This window comes from Carlito syrichta, unplaced genomic scaffold, assembly GCF_000164805.1.
Source record: "Carlito syrichta isolate Samal-C Ts95f unplaced genomic scaffold, Tarsius_syrichta-2.0.1 Scaffold309858, whole genome shotgun sequence".
Classification (NCBI taxonomy): Eukaryota; Metazoa; Chordata; class Mammalia; order Primates; family Tarsiidae; genus Carlito; species Carlito syrichta.
The window spans coordinates 44,438-62,389 of NW_007253954.1; the positions used below are offsets into that span (position 1 = coordinate 44,438).

The following is a 17,952-nucleotide window of genomic DNA, read 5'->3' on the forward strand; positions in this document are numbered from 1 at the left end:
ATAGAATTGAAATTCCAGAAGCAAAACCTCAATTTCTCAACCAACTCATCTTCGACAAAGTCTCCACCACCTACCACTGGGGATAGGAGAACCTATTCAGTAAATGATGTTGGGAAAACTGACTGACCGCATGCAGAAGATTGAAACAGGACCCCTATCTATCCCCATACACAAAAGTTAACTCTAAATGGATCAGAGACCTAAATGTAAAACCTCAAACCATAAGGACCTTAGAAAATGAACTGGCATTCAATTCCTGAAAAAAACTCGAAACCCACAGGCCATAAGAGATAAGATAGACAAGTGGGACCTCATTAAACTGACAAGCTTCTGCAAAGCCAAAGAAACCATCAAGAGAGCAGGGAGACAGCCTACAGACCAGGAAAAAGTATTTGCCAACTCCAGGTCTGACAAAGGCTTAACATCTTGGATCTACAAGGAACTCACATGTGCTGAAAAGAAAAAAACAAACAACCCCATTATAAAGTGGGCAAAAGATATGAAAAGACACTTCTCAAATGAAGACATCCGAGCAGCCAACAGACACATGAAAAAATGTTCAACCTCACTAATCATCAGGGAGATGCAAATCAAAACCACACTGAGATACCACCTAACTCCAGTCAGAATGGCAATTATCAATAACTCAAAAAATAACAGCTGCTGGAGAGGGTGTGGCAAAAAGGGAACACTTCTACACTGTTGGTGGGAGTACAAACTAGTGCAACCTCTGTGGAAAACAGTATGGCGATTCCTAAAAGCTCTAAATATTGACCTCCCATATGACTGCACAATCCCCCTACTGGGAATATACCCTGAAGAACTCAAATCACTCTATAGAAAAGATACCTGTACACGAATGTTTATCGCAGCATTGTTCACAATAGCAAGAACCTGAAACCAACCATGCTGTCCATCAAAAGAGGACTGGATTAAAAAACTGTGGTACATATACACAATGGAATACTACACGGTCATAAAAAAGAACAAAATCATGAATTTTGCAGCAACCTGGATGGAACTAGAGTCTATAATACTGAGTGATCTCTCACAGAAACAAAGATCCGAGTATCACATGTTCTCACTCATATAGTGGACCTTGAACATCCAGTGTAATACTATAGGAAAATGACTGACAGTGGTTGGAAACTATGGGGGGGAGGGGACGGGAGATGGAATTAACGGTAGTAAATATCTGTCTGGGGATGAGGAGACACCTCTTATCAACAAGGGTGCCTGAATGAAGCATATTTGTATACCTAACACTTAACTGTACCCCACAATATCATTGTAAAAAATTGATTGAAAATTGTAATATGTAAAACAAAGACCATGTAGTAAAGTATATTTTGGAGAACACCAAACTCCAGGAGATATAAATCTGTGCTCTAACCACTGAAGTCTCCATGGTCAAATAAATGTGGGAAAAGTTAAAATAAATAAAAACATTATACAATGAAAAAAAAAACACTGACACATAATAATCAGGTAATAAATATGTTAGCAGTGTGGCTAAACTGATAAATACAAAATAAAATGACCTGAAGAACATCTCCTGGGTTGATAAAACCAAGCATCAAGAATGATACAAAAACAAGAAATAAATGCGAGGACCTATAACATAAAAGTTCAGAATCATTGTATAGTTGTATTACCATGCCTGAAGAGCTCATGCTCAAGAGAGGTTTTCTTCTCATCCTTGTACTTTTGCCATAGAAATTCCATTCGGGGACACTCACATATACTTAGGCTGTTAGCAAGAATAACGGCTTCTTTCCTGAGAGGCAGCTGCAAAGAACATTTTTGCAAAATTGACAATACTTAAACTTCAAAACAGATCATTTATTATTTATGCGTCTGAGCAAAGAAATCTGCAGGCCAGATTCACTAAAAAGAAGTAGGTAACCTCCAGGTGCAACTTCATTCTGCAAAGTTATTTATATATCTTAAATTCACATGCAAATAGGTTTATAAAAGGTAATATAAAATAAAATTTATTCCTTGGAAAGCAGTCAAAGTCAAGACTGACAACACTGTGCAGTGCAGAAGCAACAGCTTTCAATGAGTACTCCACTCATAATCTTGCTAACTTCAAAAACAAAGTCTTCTTGTAGTGAGATATTATATCAGTGAAGGTTCTTATTTGTATCATGACTTTTAGGTCTAATAATCTAGTTTTCTACATACAAAACATTTTTTATTGTGTTAATATATAGAAATGTTAATTTGCATTGTGACTAGATTTATCTTCTTAAAACTGTTCCATCAGTAACATTTACATTACTTAATGTGGAAGCAGCTCTTAAAAAACAAACAAAAATCTCATTTTTAGTATTAAGAAAACTAGAGCTAAGAGACCTTATATGATCTGTCCAAGGATAGAACTAGCAACTGGAAAAGTCATCATTTGAACTGGGGTCTACTTGTTCTTGTCACAATCTCGGAGGTTTGCAATTATTACTAGTTTAATATTAATAGTCACATTATTTAGAATTATATCTTTTCTGTAAATGTTGAATTATCTGTATTTTTTAAAATCTATAGTCCAAAGAAATTCTTTAAAAATAAATATATTCAGACTTCCACATCAATGGTTCTCATATTCACAGATTCAATCAACCACGAAATTAAAACATTTGGGAAAAAAATATAATACAAAATAATACAAACAATAAAGAATACAGTATAAAAACTATTTACATAGCATTTACATTGTATTGTAGTCTAGAGATGATTTACATAGCATTTACATAGTATTGTAGTCTAGAGATGATTTAGAGTATACAGAAGGATGTGTGTAGGTTATATGCACATACTACACAGTTTTACATAAGGGACTTTAGCATCCACAGATTCTGGTATCTGTGGGAGAACTAATCACTCACAGGTACTAAGGGACAACTGTATTCCATTGGGGCTCATATAATCTCAAATTTCATATCCCAGTAAGTAACCTTCTCAGATCTTCAACTAACATCACTAAATATCCATGAGATATAATCCATATGCATGGCATTGTGAAGTGATAGCATAGTCTTGGTCCTCAATTAAGTGAGGCAAAGATAGAAACTGTACACAATAATTAAAAAAAAAGTATTACAAGATGAGTCAAATGAAATATCCCTTTTAATTGAGGTGAATAGGAAAAAGTTTGTAGAGGTAATGGGATCATGGCTAGGAAGATTGGACATGATTCAAATCAGAAATTTAAAAGAAAATTATTTTTAAGAGGAGGGAAACATATGAAGGTATAGAAGAAATAGGTGTGATTGCCATTCACCCATCTAGCCATCCATTCCTATGCCAGATTTCCACTAAGAATCTACTCTTTAAACAAAGTTCCTGCCCTGAAGAATTAGTAGAAAATGCATACAAATGATTACATTTCAATGTAACAAATGTGCTACAATAAAAATTCTCAATAGATCCTATGTAATCAACTAAAACTTAACCAATTTGCAGGATTAACCAGGATCTTCCATTCAATCTATAACCCAGAGTATAGTGACAGTTCAAGGATTAGATAGTACTTTTAAAAACACAATATAGAGTACCATATGTTCTCAGATTGAATCTGTGAATCTGAGAACCATTGATGTGGAAGTCTCATAAGCAGACCTTGAACAATTATCATAATACTATAAGACAGGGATTGGCAGTTGAGGGAAACTGCCAGGGGAGGGAGGGCACACCTCATCAACAAGGGCAACTGTATAATGAACATTTGTATACCTAACCCTGAATTGTACCCCACATCTTTAAAATTAAAAATTAAAAAAACACAAATCTTTTTACTTCATCCAGTTGTGTTGTATGCTTACCAAGAATCAGTTAATTTTGTACCCAAACTTGTTTATACCAGTTGTACTTGTTACTGAAATTATGCATACTCTACAAAGCAAGGAAATTGAAGGAGAGTTGTTTCTTTGAAACTAAGTGGAACACTGGTTAAAATTTAATAGAGACTGATTGTGAAAAACTTTTGCCAAAGCATGTGTAGGCAAGACAAATGTGAAAATTTGGGATGGCAGGTGGCAATCGACAAACTAGACAGATTCTTTGCACTCAGGTTGCTTTGCAAGAATCTTTAAGTGTGTAAGGAAATCAAAACTAATAAGAAACATGGTTGTGACTGATACAAGAAAGACTACTCACAATTCCAGTTTCACAGTCAAAGGCTTTGTCCCTACATAGAAGATTGACATATGAATGCTCATTTATGTTTTCAGTTATGTTGAAGGTTTTGTTAAGTAAATAACTTGTTTAAGGTTTAATTGACTTTTTTGGTTAACCTGCAAACTACGTAAGAGGGCTCCTGCTGTTGGAGAATTCAGGAAAGGTTTTGCGGAAGAAGCACTTGAGCTGAGACTGGAAGGATAAACAAGTTTGCCATAGGAAAAAAGTAGAAGTCAGCCTTTCATCAAAGGGAGACATGGAATTGAGTTGTGCTCGGGAGAATCAAAAGTACACTACATCCTTCATTTAGGACATTTAGCATTATTTAGTAACAGGGAGTTAGCTTCAGCTAGATTGTGAGGGTTGTGAGAGGCCTTAAATGACAGACAGAAGAAGGCAGGTTTTCCATTATAAGTAATGGGAAGCTACTGAAGGTTTCTTATCATGAGCACAATGCAATGTTCACTATAGCCATAATTTTTTTTTAAAAATTAACTTGTACTGTGAAAAAAGGAAGAACCAAAGGGCATGACCAAGGGCAGGGTTGCCTGTTAGAAAACTAATGGTTAAGTTTACAAGGAATGTGCTAAGGGTTTAGAGTGGTGGCAGGCAATGGGAGTAGGGAGGAAAAGAAAGAGTACAATTGACATGGTAAAGGAAGAACCACTAGAAATGGTAAATGATTAGATGTGGGGATAATAAAAAGGAGGAACTGCACATAACTCCGAGGCTTGGAGTCTGGGTCAGTGAAGGAAATGAGAGTACTTTAGTAGAAATCGGGAAAGAAAAGCAGGAAAGAGTTGCTAATGGAAAAAAGATTAAAGACTGATTTCAGACATGCTGTATTAGAAGATAAGGAAGGTTAAACCATGCAGGAATGGCAGGTATGTTGTCAGAGCAGAGGTCAGGAGACAGGCTAGCCCATGATGTACAGTCTGAAGAAAGTGAAAACGAGTAAGAGATAATCTTATAGCTAATGGCCAAGTCCTTGGTTGTCAAAGAGACTATTTGGTAGGACTTAAACTCAAGGTACGTGAGCAGATTTAGTTAAGAATCCATACTCTCCCATCCTTACTACAGACCATCTTACCCTGAAGTGACAGAAAGAAGTTCTTCCTCTTCATTCTAAGTGTGAACTTAACCTCAGATATTTTTACTGGTTCAATGGTTTTTTCTTTCCACACATCCTGTCCTCAATCTTACAAAGAAACTGCCAACCTAAGCCAAACTGGTCTTCTAAACTACTTATACAGCTGTCTTTTAAATCTTTTCTTCTTCCTCAACTCAAGGTCAAAAGTTTTCCATTCTTCTGGGAAGCTCTGGACTTCCTGACCACTCCAAGGATCACCAAACTGGTCTGATGGTTCTTCTGGTTCTGTGGTCTCGTTTTCCTTTACTTCCTGAGGCTCTCTAGCAAGTTTAGTCTGACATCTCACTTTCTCCATTTCTGAGTCTCCTCTTCTCACTGCAGCCACAGGGCCTGATCCTGGGTTAGCAGAGAACCGCACTTCCTTAGCCCTGGTGGGATCTGGGATAGTCAGGAGGCCCCCGAGTGTGGAAGTGCCTTTGTTCCTCTTTAGAGCCCATCTCTTAAACAATGCAGAACAAAAATATTTACCTTTACTCATTGCGTACACATCATAGCATAGAAATCTAGCTCATCACATCTTTTACACCCTACACAAAGATGCCTCCCTCATTTCCAGAATCTTAACAATTTCAATAATTGATAGCATGTGAAGAAAGAAGGGTAGCTCAGTAAACTTTAATCTTTTGGTATTCTCATGTTTAGGGACAAGATGAAGAACAAATTCGAAAAATAGGAGGCTAACCACAGCATAGCATCATGGATGACAAGGGAAGAGTTTCAAAAAAAGAGAGAGCAATCAATAATATCAAATGCTTTAGACAATAATGGTAAAATATGAAAAACGGTCTATTTGCCAGGCACTGGTCCAAGAACTCTTTGATAAATCTTAATAATATATTTTATTTCATCTATCATGTCAACATATACTCAATATAAAAATTATAGTCTTTTTTCCAAACTAAATCTTATATTTTAAACTTTCAGCACTCTCCATTTGGACTAGCCACTTTTCAAATGCTCAACAGTCACATGTGGGTGATAACTACCCTTTTGGACAGAGCAGCACAGAGAGTTGATGGGAGAATTAAAGGAAACAGTTTGTTTCTTTTAGGAGATACAGGAAATAAAGCACTTGGCACAGCGTCTGGAGGTAGAAAACACAGGAATTGATTAGTCCTACCCTTCCCCAACCCTCATTGCTCAAAATGGCTCTCTGGACTGAATGTGAGTACTTCACTCTGCCTTCTGAAATCCCCATTCTTCACCTCCTTCTTCCTTCTTAAGGAAGTACATCAAGGGCACTCTCACCTCCACTATCCTGTCAGAGCCAACCTCTATGGCCTGAGCTGCTGCAGTAGCTCCCCACATAGTGCCCCCCTCATCTGCTAATACTTCCTGCAATCCATTCTCTATTGAGTGGTTAGAATGCTTCTTTGATTATTTTTTTACTATGGTAAAATATACATAAGGTAGAATTTACCATTTTAACTATTTTTAAAAATTTATTTATTTTTTATATTTTAAAGATGTGGGGTACAATTCAGGGTTGGGTACATAAGTGATTATCATACTATTTAACTATTTTTAAGCACACAATTCAGTGGCATTAGGTACATTCACACTGTTGTACAATCATCACCACCATTTTCAGAACTTTTTCATTATTTCAAACGTCAGTACCATGAAATAACTCCCCATCCCCTCATTCCTCCAGCCCCTAGTAACCTGAATTCTACCTCCTGGCTCTCAAATGACCTGTTCTAGGTACTTCATCTACATGGAATCATACAACATGTTTCCATTTGTGTCTGGCTTATTTCACTAGCATACTGTTTCCAAGGCCATGTTGTAGAGTGTTTAAGATTCTTTATGGCTGAATAATATTTCATTGTACATATATTCCATATTTTGTTTATCTATTAATCTGTTGATGCACATTTGCAGTGTTCCTAGTTTTTTGGCTATTTTAATAATGATGCTGTGAATATTGGTGTACAAATATCCAAAAACTGTTTTTTGCAGTCTCCTACTGAACTCGAATAACAACTCTGCAAAATAGATACTGTTATTAACTTCATTTTACAGAAAGAAAAAAAAACAAGCACAGAGAGGTGAAGTCACATAGCTGGTGAGCAGTGAAGTCAGGATTCAAATGCAGCAATATTACCATTTTAAGTATTCCATGATGTGAAAAGGCCTGGGAAGCACTGCTCTCCACCAGTGTACTCCAGCTGTCTTGTCAAGGGGTTGGAAGGCTGGCTGGATATTTGGAGCTCAGTGATAAGGCAGTAGCAACAGCAAGGTGGGGAAAGTGAAGTCAGGGATAAAGAAATTGTGGCAGTAAAGGAAGAAAGAAAACAGAGTGATAGCTAGAAAGTACAACAGTGTGTGAATGAATTTTTTTCAAGATGGAAAATGTGATAGATAATTGAAAATCATCAACAAAAGAATCACAAAAAAATAAGATGCCTAGAAGGATTTAGTAGAGTCAGGCAGAAGTAATTAATGGACATACTCTGGCACAACCCAAAGTGGAAAGATGCCATACTTTCTATGATAACACTAAGATTTTTGTGAAACAGCAGAAGTTTGCAATAAATATGGCTAAAAGAATTGAGAATCCCACTTAATCAGTAGAGCACTTCGCTCATTAGGAATAAAGCATTATTCTAAGTGACATTTTATGATACCTTGCTTGTTTCACTCTCTTTGAATCCTTTCTCAAGTATTTGTAGCAGATGCTTTTTCTTCACTGTAGCTGCAGGATCAAAAACATAAAAAAGGCATTCCAGCCTCTTTCGATAGCTCCTTAAGAATAATTAAAACAGAAAAAGTTTGAGAGTTGATTTCACAAAAGCTTAGCCACAATATCATAATAAAAAATATTGATTTTAAAAAAATAAATAAATAAAAAATAAAATAAAGTCAAACTTTTGTCAAATTATTCCTTAGAGAATTCTTCTTACTCTGAATCATGCATATCTTCATTGTCCAAAAACTTCTGAAATTTCTCCTCAAATTTTAGTCTCAGAATACGGTTGTTAACTTTAATGATACGTTTTACTTTTATTCCTGTAATACCATATGTTCTGAAGTCCCAAGTACAAAAACGTGACAGAATTAATTCATAGCAGGAATTAAACCTGTATGGAAATACAGAATACACATAAAGAAAATAACAGATTTTCCTTAAAATGTTCAAGAACACAAAGTTACATATGATAAAAGTTATAGCTCATATATATTTTTTTTTTGCTAAAGATACACACAGTAATCATATAGTACTTCTGTTTGGGTTCACATGGGGCATATTTATTCAATCAATAGAAGACATGCTAAATTCTGAAATAAGTTAAAAAAAATAGTACTATTATCAGTTATTTATTATAATCTGTTCTTCCTAAATATATGTTGGCTAAGTAATCCTTCCTTTCTAAAACAGTGTATTTTTTGGCTTCAGCAAAACTACATATTCCTGGACTTCCTCTAATAGGTTGCACCTTCAGTTTTCTTTGCTAGTTCTTCTCTGATAGTTTCTAAATTCTGGGCTGTCCCAGAAATCAGCCTTTGCCTTTCCCCTTGTTTTCACAAATACTCTACCTGGATGATTCTGGTTCCTTGACTGTGTGTATGTATATATGTATGTATATATGTATGTATATATGTATGTATATATGTATACACACACACACACATATATATATACATGCTGATAAATTATAACATTTTCTTTTTTTCTTTCTTTCTTTTTTTCTTTTTGCTAGAAGCTCCCTCCATCACCCAAGTTGGAGTGCTGTGGCACGTTCACGGCCACCCCAGCGTTGACCTGCTGGGCTCTGGTGATCCTTCCACTTCAGCCTTCCAAGTAGCCGGAACTACAGGTGCGTGCTACGATGCCTGGATAATTTTTTTTTTATTTACTGTAGAGACGAGGTCTTGCAAAGTTGTCCGGGCTGAAAAAACTTAACTAATATGCCTCCAGCACTAGTTTCCGGGCTGAAGCTAGTGGGCTCAGGCAATCCACTCATCTCGGCCTCCCAGAGTGCTGGGATTACAGGCTGAGCCACCGAGCCCTGCCAACATTTTATTTCTAACTTTGATCTCTAGCCAACTTAGCTGGTTATACCCAGACTTGAATATCCAACTACCTACTTGATATATCCATTTGCATATTAAACAGGCATCTCAAACCTAGCTTATCTAGAACTTGCCCCAAACTTGCTCCTCCTGAGTGTTTTCCATCTCTTATACACTGCCATGTAACTGGGAGCCTAAATTAAAACTAAAGGAATAGTTCTTTACTCTCTTCCTCACAAGTGTCTAATTTTTTAATTAGTCTGTTCAACTCTGCATCTAAAATGCACTCTGAATATGACTACACTTCCTCACCACCACCATTACCATCCTAATCCAAATCACCATGACCTCTCAGTTGAACTATTGCAATAACTTCTTAACCAGGAATATAGGGGTGAAAAGAGACAGTGCCTCTGCTCTCATGAAGTCTATATTCTAAGGAGGGTAGAGAGAAAATAAACAAATAAAGCCATAAGCAAAAAAAATCTGAAGCAATAAGAGATTGAAGAAAGAAGGGACCTACTTAAGACAGGGTCTTGGGGAAGACCTTTGAGAGAAGGTATTTGACCTAAGAACTGGAGGATGAAGAGAAGTCAGCTATGTGAAGATAAGAACACTGAAGTGCTTGTTTGTTCTCTGTTGCTTTCATCTGGCCATACTTCTAAAATTTTAGTCCTGTCTAAATGTAGTACAGAATCTAGATTAAGATGAGATTAAAAGATGGATTATTTTGAGAAGGAACTAAGCAACACTATATGAAGTACACATGTCTTTAATGACATGTCTAGGTTCACACCTACATAATCAACCAGGGCCTGAACATAGGTGAGCTAGGATCAGAGGTGAGCTTCCTGATGGATGGTCTCTCCCTGAGCCTAATATCCGAATTCCTAACTTAGAGTATCTACTTTTCTCACTTAGTTAGTAAAGCCAGTAGCTTACCAATTACTTCTCCCTTAGAGTTGAAAAGAGAATTGCCCAAATCAAACTAATCCCAGAAGCTCACAATCTGAAGAGAAGACAGATACGAACAGTGTTGCAATCCAGCGTGATGCCTGCTAACCACTTAGAATTCTACAAAACTGCCACATTATCATCTAGGGTGGGAAACCTACTGCTCCTTTTATAGGAGGATCATTTTCTAGGCCAGATTTGCCAAATAATATGTCTTGGAAGCACCGAAGTTCTCATTATTACACTTTCTGCACTCTGGTAGAAACTAGTGATGGAGACATATTAGTTAAGTTTTTTTGTTATATAGTAAACATCTTGGTAAGGCTTGAGGGTTCTCAAGAATTGATGGAAAGGATACATAGACAATATCTAGCTTCTTGTCTGGTCCCTCAGAAATGCAGGGAACCAGGAATAGGCACAGGAAACTCCATGAAGTGTAATCCTTTCATAAAGCTTTTGTTTTGTTTAGTTTTGCTTTTTGTTCAGAATTCAGCAGCTAAGCAATGATGGAATGAGAGGGGATGCAAAGGCATTCTGGGTACAGGAAGCAGAAGAAACAAAACAACTTATGTGGTGGGTACCACTTCTGCTCCAAGAGCAGTGAAGCACACAGTTTAGCTGACTCTAAAAAAATTGGAAAAGGAGTTAGGATAGTTTAGAGACCACACAGTGGAAAACATTGAACCTTACACTGTAGGTGAAGAGTCTAAATGTAATTTGGAAGGTAAATAGCTACAAAGTCATTTGTTTTGTTCTTAACAGGGTATTTTCTGTATGGGAAACATGTCAGCAGGGATCATATGAGAGACCACTTGGGAATTTTTACTGATTGATTAACAAATACTGAGTACCTGCTACATACAGGCACTGTATTAGGTGCTATAGCAATAGTCTAGGTGGGAAGTTATGAAGACCTGTGTAGGTGATTTTGGTCACAATGAACAGGGAGAATGAATCCAAGTAACATTATGGAAGAGAAACTGTGGGGCTTGGCACCTGATTGGGTGTGGACATTTAAGAAAAGAAGGAAGTAAAGAATGACATCAATGTTTGTTGAGCCTTTCTGTACTGAGAAGATACCAAAATCAAAACATATCAAAAACATAAAAATTGATAAAATATGTTCACATTATCTTCTCTAATCCTACAGTAACCTTTTGTGGTAGATTATTTTTTCTCATTCTACAGATGAAGTTTAGCTGTATTAAATAGTTGTTTCAAGATCACACAGAGTTTGAACATAGGTCTTCTGTTTCTTAATACCTTTATGGAGTCTATTATGTCACAGTTGGCTCCCTTTGGAATGAGTTGAGTTTGCTGTGCCAGTTGGAAATCCAGATAGAAATGTTTAACAAACAGGAATTCAGGGCTGGAGTCTAAAATAGAGGTTGTAGCTGTAAGTAATTTCTGAAAGTACAGGAGAAGAGACTGGCAAGGATAGATGTAAAAAGGAAATAGAAAATGTCCAAGTACAAAAACAAGAGAGATTGAGTTACAAGAAATAGCTAACAGTGTCAAATACTTTAGTAGTTAGGAGAATGAGGGCCCCCTCATTTTACTGGGTATTTTATTCATTCAGTGAGACCTGAATATAGAAGCATCCACAATGATACACATTATTGACTAAGATAATCAGTTCCACAGAAAGATGTTACAAACTTCCATTAATATACAAATGATGTGTTCATTTAGCAAATATAAACTGCACATGGTTTAAATGACTGGAACTTAAACTAACCTATTAAAATGCACTTCATAATCCTAGGCAAGGGTTTAACAAATTCTGTTAAGGACATGGTGACTTAAACCAGCATCTTATCAGTTTTGCCCTATAAATCAAAAAGTTTCTGCTCATGTAGCTCCTTGAAGTATAGCATGAAATCTTTATATTATACTAAGAATTAAATAAATTACTGAGAGTCATTATATTCACCAAAATAACACTGTTAAGTGGGTGTCTATAAACTGACATGGAAGCTTCAATTAGTGTTTATCTAATGGCTACGAATCTAGTCTGTGCTAGATGATATGACTTACAAGGCACATGAATCATTATATCTTCCCTAAAGGAACTTATATATTGCTTTGTGGTGTTTTAAAGTTATTTTTAAAATTATAAGTACATTTTATCTATAACCAGGTTGAAAGTGTCTCAAAGACAGCATCTTTGATGCTTTAGAGTCCCCATTTGATAAACACTGTCTGATGTCAATGGTAACTCAACTGACAATACATTGGTAAATATGACTATTAAAATAGAGCTATAGTGGCAACAGTCCACTCAACTAGCATAACTAAGATTTAAAAAACTGAAAATTTTAATTTTATTTAATAGAAGAAATGAAGCTAAGAAATACTGAATGATATACAATTAGAAATATGCAGTACTTTTTTAACATTAAATAAACAAGGTTATTTTTAACAGAAAATGGTCCTTTAAATTCTGCCAACATATATTTGATTTTCTCCTTAAAATAAATCAAGGTTATTTTTATTTAAACCAAGACAAAAATTGTTCTTTCTTTCTTTCTTTCTTTCTTTTTTATTATGATGTTGTGGGGTACAGTTAAGGATTAGGTATACAATTACGTTTCATTCAGGCACCCTGTTGATATGAGGTGTTTCCCCGTTCCCAGACAGATATTTGCTACTATTAATCCCATCTCCCTCCCCCCCCCCGTTAATTCTTATTAAAATCCATCAAAGCTATCTAGTTTACTGTCAGGCTAATGTAGTTATCTAAATGGGTTTTTAGTCATTTTGCTTTCATATTTTTTCCTACTAATCACCTTACTTTGTAAAGAGCTTTGTGACAAGTTAAAAAAAAAAACAGGAATAATACAATCAATTCTGTTTGGGTTAAGGGACTATAAATAAAGAAGAGCTCGCATACTTTTGCTATTCTAGACTCTTGAGAAGATTTTCCTCTCAGAGATCAGTAAAAAGTCATGTCTAATAGAAACCAGAGGGCTTGGTTTGAAGTAATCCACAACAATCACACTTTTCCCCTAAAAAAGTTAGTGTGAATTTTGCATTCCACTCCTTAAAAATTAGTACTTGACATTAACTTTGAGTAAAATAATGCTGCAGAGTGATGTGCCGCGTCCATTCCATAGTTTCACATGCTTCCTGATATATTTCCATATACCCAAGTTCCCATTACGGTTCTAGGGCAATCTTTGGCTGTTTCACATGCTCCTCAATTTTTTAAAAAAATTACTCCAAAAATGGGAAAGTCATACTTAATAATTTTCTTCAAGGCTTTCTTCTTTTTTTAAAGGATCATTTCTAATTGTGCTCTCTAGTTGAAGTAACACAACCATTTCCTTGTTTCTACTGGCAGGCTTGGTTCTAAATCATGGATGCCTGCTTTCTACTTCTGTTTCTGGTGTGTGTCTCCATTTTTGTCTATATGGGCTTTTGACCTGAATCCCTGGTTTAAGCATATAGTTTGTCCTAACATGTGGTGTCCATGTGGACCCTGACTGTAGTTAGCTCTAAAAACCAGTTTCACTTTAACCACAGACCTACAGGAGATTTGCTTGACTGCTTCCTCTCATGTTGGGAACCTGCTGTCACCAATCCTGCTTTGGGATTCCTGCTATGTTCTAGCTTCTCAGCCAATATTCAGAATTCAGGGCTATCTCCAGTCCAGAAACAAATAGTATAAATTAATACATGATTATAACTATTTTTTTCCTAAATTATATTCCATACTTGGGCTAAGGAAAATTGGGGAAAGAACAATGATATACCATTAGGATATCTTCAAAGTTGGTTCATGGCAATGGTGTAAACAGAGAAACGTAAAGTGGTAAAGTAGATAACTGCCAATGTTTAATAGATGATACCAATATCAGTAGATATCAATATTCTGTGGAGAAATGTTTTAAAAATTGGACATTTTAAGGTTTTTAAAATTGATATTCTGGTTGATGATCCTAAGTATTTAAATTGTTTTTAAAGATATACTTAAATTTTGAACAAATTTACCAGTCATCAGATCGAGTGCCTGCTTCAAAATGGATATTTCCCACAGTCTCCAACTCAGTTAACAAAAATGGGATCAATAAGCCGTAACTTTTCTTCTTTTGCTTTACTTCAATATGATAACTTGCTTCAATTCTATTGAAGAGAAAAATTATATAATCAGAATAATCTAAAACCACAGCATTAAAATTCATGATAGTTTTTTTCTTTTAACTTGATGTTAAAATACAAGACTTCTTTTTCAATGGATAAAGAAAGCTTGGTGTTAACAGTTAAACCAAGTAAAAGACATTCTACTTTTGGCAATTAAAATCACTTTGAATCTTGTTAATCTCAGAATATGTGAAGGTTAGAAGACTATCCTAACTCCTCCATCATTTATGGCTTTCAGATTCTAGACAGGTCACTTAACCTTTTTATGCCTCAGTTTTCTCATAAAAATGGCAACACTGATAGTCCCTATTCCTAAAAAGGCTGTTTTGAGGATTATTTGCAAAATACATGTAATGCTCTTAGCATAGAGTCTGGCACAGAGCAAAACCTCAATAAATGTTACTATTATTGTTGTTAGTATTATTACAGGACAAACTAACTTATCCATTTAGTGACTCAGTAAATTTTTAAAAAATCATAGTCCTTGCTAAGCCTTCTTGCTTTATATTTCTAGTTGATAATTGAAACTGAACTTGTTTCAGCATGATTCTAGACAATTGTGTATGCACTTTGCTGGGTCTCACCTATTTGGTGAATTTATGCAACAATAGAAGCTCTATCGCTTTTAGTGACACTCAGAGGAAGCTCACTGTACTTAAGTAAGAACTGCCTCTGCAAAACACCCTATATACCAGCTTTGAACCTTATGTACTAGGACCTGGAAGTAGGAACACTTTTTGTGTTCTACTTCATACTATAATTCTTTCCACTCTTGAAGAAGGGTACCAAGCTCAACTGATGGCTCAAAATATTCTTATTCTCTCATGTTTCAAAACTGGACAGCTAGACAATTCATTAAACATACTCATCTAGTTTTTTGTTCCAGAATGTTACCCTTTCATTCAAGGCATTTAATTTGGTCAATATCTTCTGTTGAAAACTTGATTCTTCTGTAACAGTTTCACAATTCTTTGATTTTTCAAACTCAGTTACTTTATTATTGGATCTACCATTGTGCCCTTTATCAGATCCCTTGAGTTCAGCCAGTTCCCGTTCCAACTGTGGAAAACAATATGCCAGGGAGAAAATAAAAATAAAATATGATAAAGTCAAAGTTTGAATTCAGATATAATTTTTAGTGGGTTCTATTAAATGAATATATAACTTAAACTAATAAAAAGAAAAACTTGGTAATAAATAGGGTAACTTCACAAAAGCATGTCAAACAGTGACTTCAACTTTGATGCAAGTTCATTCAGTAAGTCAGTTTTTCTTGACCAAATGAGGGCCTTAAATACTTCAAACATGACAATCTCTCAAGTGAAAATAAACAAAGAAACCAATTTTCAAGTATTATTGGAGTGTGCTTCTATTAAAGCCAAAGTAAAATTAAAATAAATGCTGGTTTTGGCATAAATACTTAAAATTCAAATAATGCTGTAATTTTTAATACACTTTTCAATTTTTAGTATTTTTTTCCTACTATTTTGGTATTCTGGAACAAAATCAACCACAAAAAATACACAAAAGCATGTATATGGGGTGCACATTTTCCCTTTTGTCTCAATCTCTTACAAGGCTCAGCACAACCCTGGTCTGTTTTTAAGATTTTGATATTTTGTGAAGTTTTTGTTCATAATGAGTTTCCCATTACTTTGGGAATTTAAAAATATTGCATTAAATATTATTTATTATCTTGATTACTGAGGTTATGGGCACACCTTTAAATTGTGGTCCAAGGGCAAATGCCTCACTGGCCTCCACTCAAATCTCAGCCTTATAGGCTTTCAGGATAAATTGTACTATATAAGATGAAGTGTATACAAATAGAAATTTACTAATTAACTGCACTCTTCAATAATAGATACATCCAGGTGTTAAGAAACAAATTAAGCATATTTATAAAAATGTCTATAGTTGTATTATCTATAGCCATTGTTTTACATTTGCATATTTTGCTTAATACCTGAATTTGCACACGAAAATGGCAGATATAAAATGATTCCTATATACTGATTTCCTCTGACTTTTACTGAATTAAATAATGTATATTTTATCAGCGCTTTACTTTAAGAATATCTTTCATATAATAATAATTAAGGCCCATTCATTTTAGAAAAAGCATTGAATATTTTTCAAAGTCTTGGTTTTTAATTGCTATATGCTAGTCTACCTTAAGAATGAACAACTCTTCTTGTTAAACATTTAGGTAGATGCCAATTTTCGTTGTTATTAATAGTGCAGTTATTATTTTTTTTTTTTTTGAGTTGGAGTTTCACTCTGTCGCCCAGACTGGAGTGCAGTGGCCACTCCCGGCCACCGCAACCTCGACCTGCTGGGCTCCAGCGATCTTTCGCCCCTCAGCCTTCCGAGTAGCCGGAATTACAGGTATGCGCTACCACGCCCGGCTGATTTTTTGATTTATTGTAGAGATGAGGTCTCGCTGCCCAGGCGGGTCTCGAACCCGCGAGCTCAGGCAATCCACTCACCTCAGCCTCCCAAAGGCGTGGGATTACAGGCTGAGCCACCGAGCCCGGCTAATAGTGCAGTTATTAATAGACATATATAAATATTGACAATAGAATGCTCAAAATAGAATTACTTTGTCAAAGGCTATGAGCATTTTTAGGCTGTTAATAAATATGACTGATGTTACACTCCCATCAGTAGTATATAGTGTGTCACATCCATCTTGACCAACCTGAGTACTGTCATGTGTCATGTTTTGACAGTTTTATAGGTGAAAATAGTTTCTTGTTATCTTAACTAATATTTGGAAATTAATAATCAAGTTAAGCTTTTCTTTAAAATGTTATTAATCATTTTTATTTCTACTTTTATAAAATTCTAGTTTAAATACTTTGCTCAATTTTTCTACTTGCATATTTACCTTTTACCTTGTTTTACTTATATGTATTTTTATACTAAGGATATTGCTCCTTTGTCATGTTTGTTGGAGAACATTTTTTCAGATTGTGATTTATTGTCTACTTTCATTAATGATACTTTTTAGTATAACAACATTTTATTTTTTTTGTAATGAAATCTACATTTTGTACCTTTGTGATTTCTAGTATTCCATTCACTTATCAGGCTGAGGTCAGTTAAGTAAATCCAACTATATATTTATTCTTCCATTTTTTCATGTTTCATTTTTATATTTAATTTTTTTTCTCCTATTGATATTTACATTTGGTAAAGTGTAAACTAAAGATCCAACTCCCGTACTCCCAAAGTTGTTTGACTATTTTCTAATTTCATTTGCTGAATAATTCATTATTTCTTCATAATTTAAAAAATATATGTTTTATATATATATAAGGTTCTGCCTTAAGGTAAATAATCCTTATTTTTTTCAAAATCTACTTTTAATAAAGGAAATCCAGTTATTCTAAATAAAAGTGCACATATACTATTATAGTTTGATTTAAAGTTCCCACTTGGTTGTATGTCTTAATAGTATTAGTTAAAGTTTATTTTAGTACTTTAAACAAGAAAATGAATTTTGAGCA

General features: G+C 35.0%; 1 protein-coding gene across 1 annotated transcript in view; it reads right to left on the bottom strand.

The window, feature by feature from the left end:
• Positions 1–17,952, bottom strand: part of LOC103270545 (leucine-rich repeat-containing protein 9) — a gene marked incomplete at its 3' end in the record, with an annotated part of 78,686 nt that overhangs the window by 39,589 nt on the left and 21,145 nt on the right. Inside the window, exons 9-13 of the mRNA XM_008068064.2 lie at positions 15,306–15,499; positions 14,291–14,422; positions 8,233–8,409; positions 7,957–8,074; positions 1,656–1,788 (exon numbers count right to left, since the gene is read on the bottom strand). Of these exons, the coding sequence (XP_008066255.1) occupies positions 1,656–1,788; positions 7,957–8,074; positions 8,233–8,409; positions 14,291–14,422; positions 15,306–15,499 (754 nt within the window). The remainder of the gene's footprint in view (positions 1–1,655; positions 1,789–7,956; positions 8,075–8,232; positions 8,410–14,290; positions 14,423–15,305; positions 15,500–17,952) is intronic.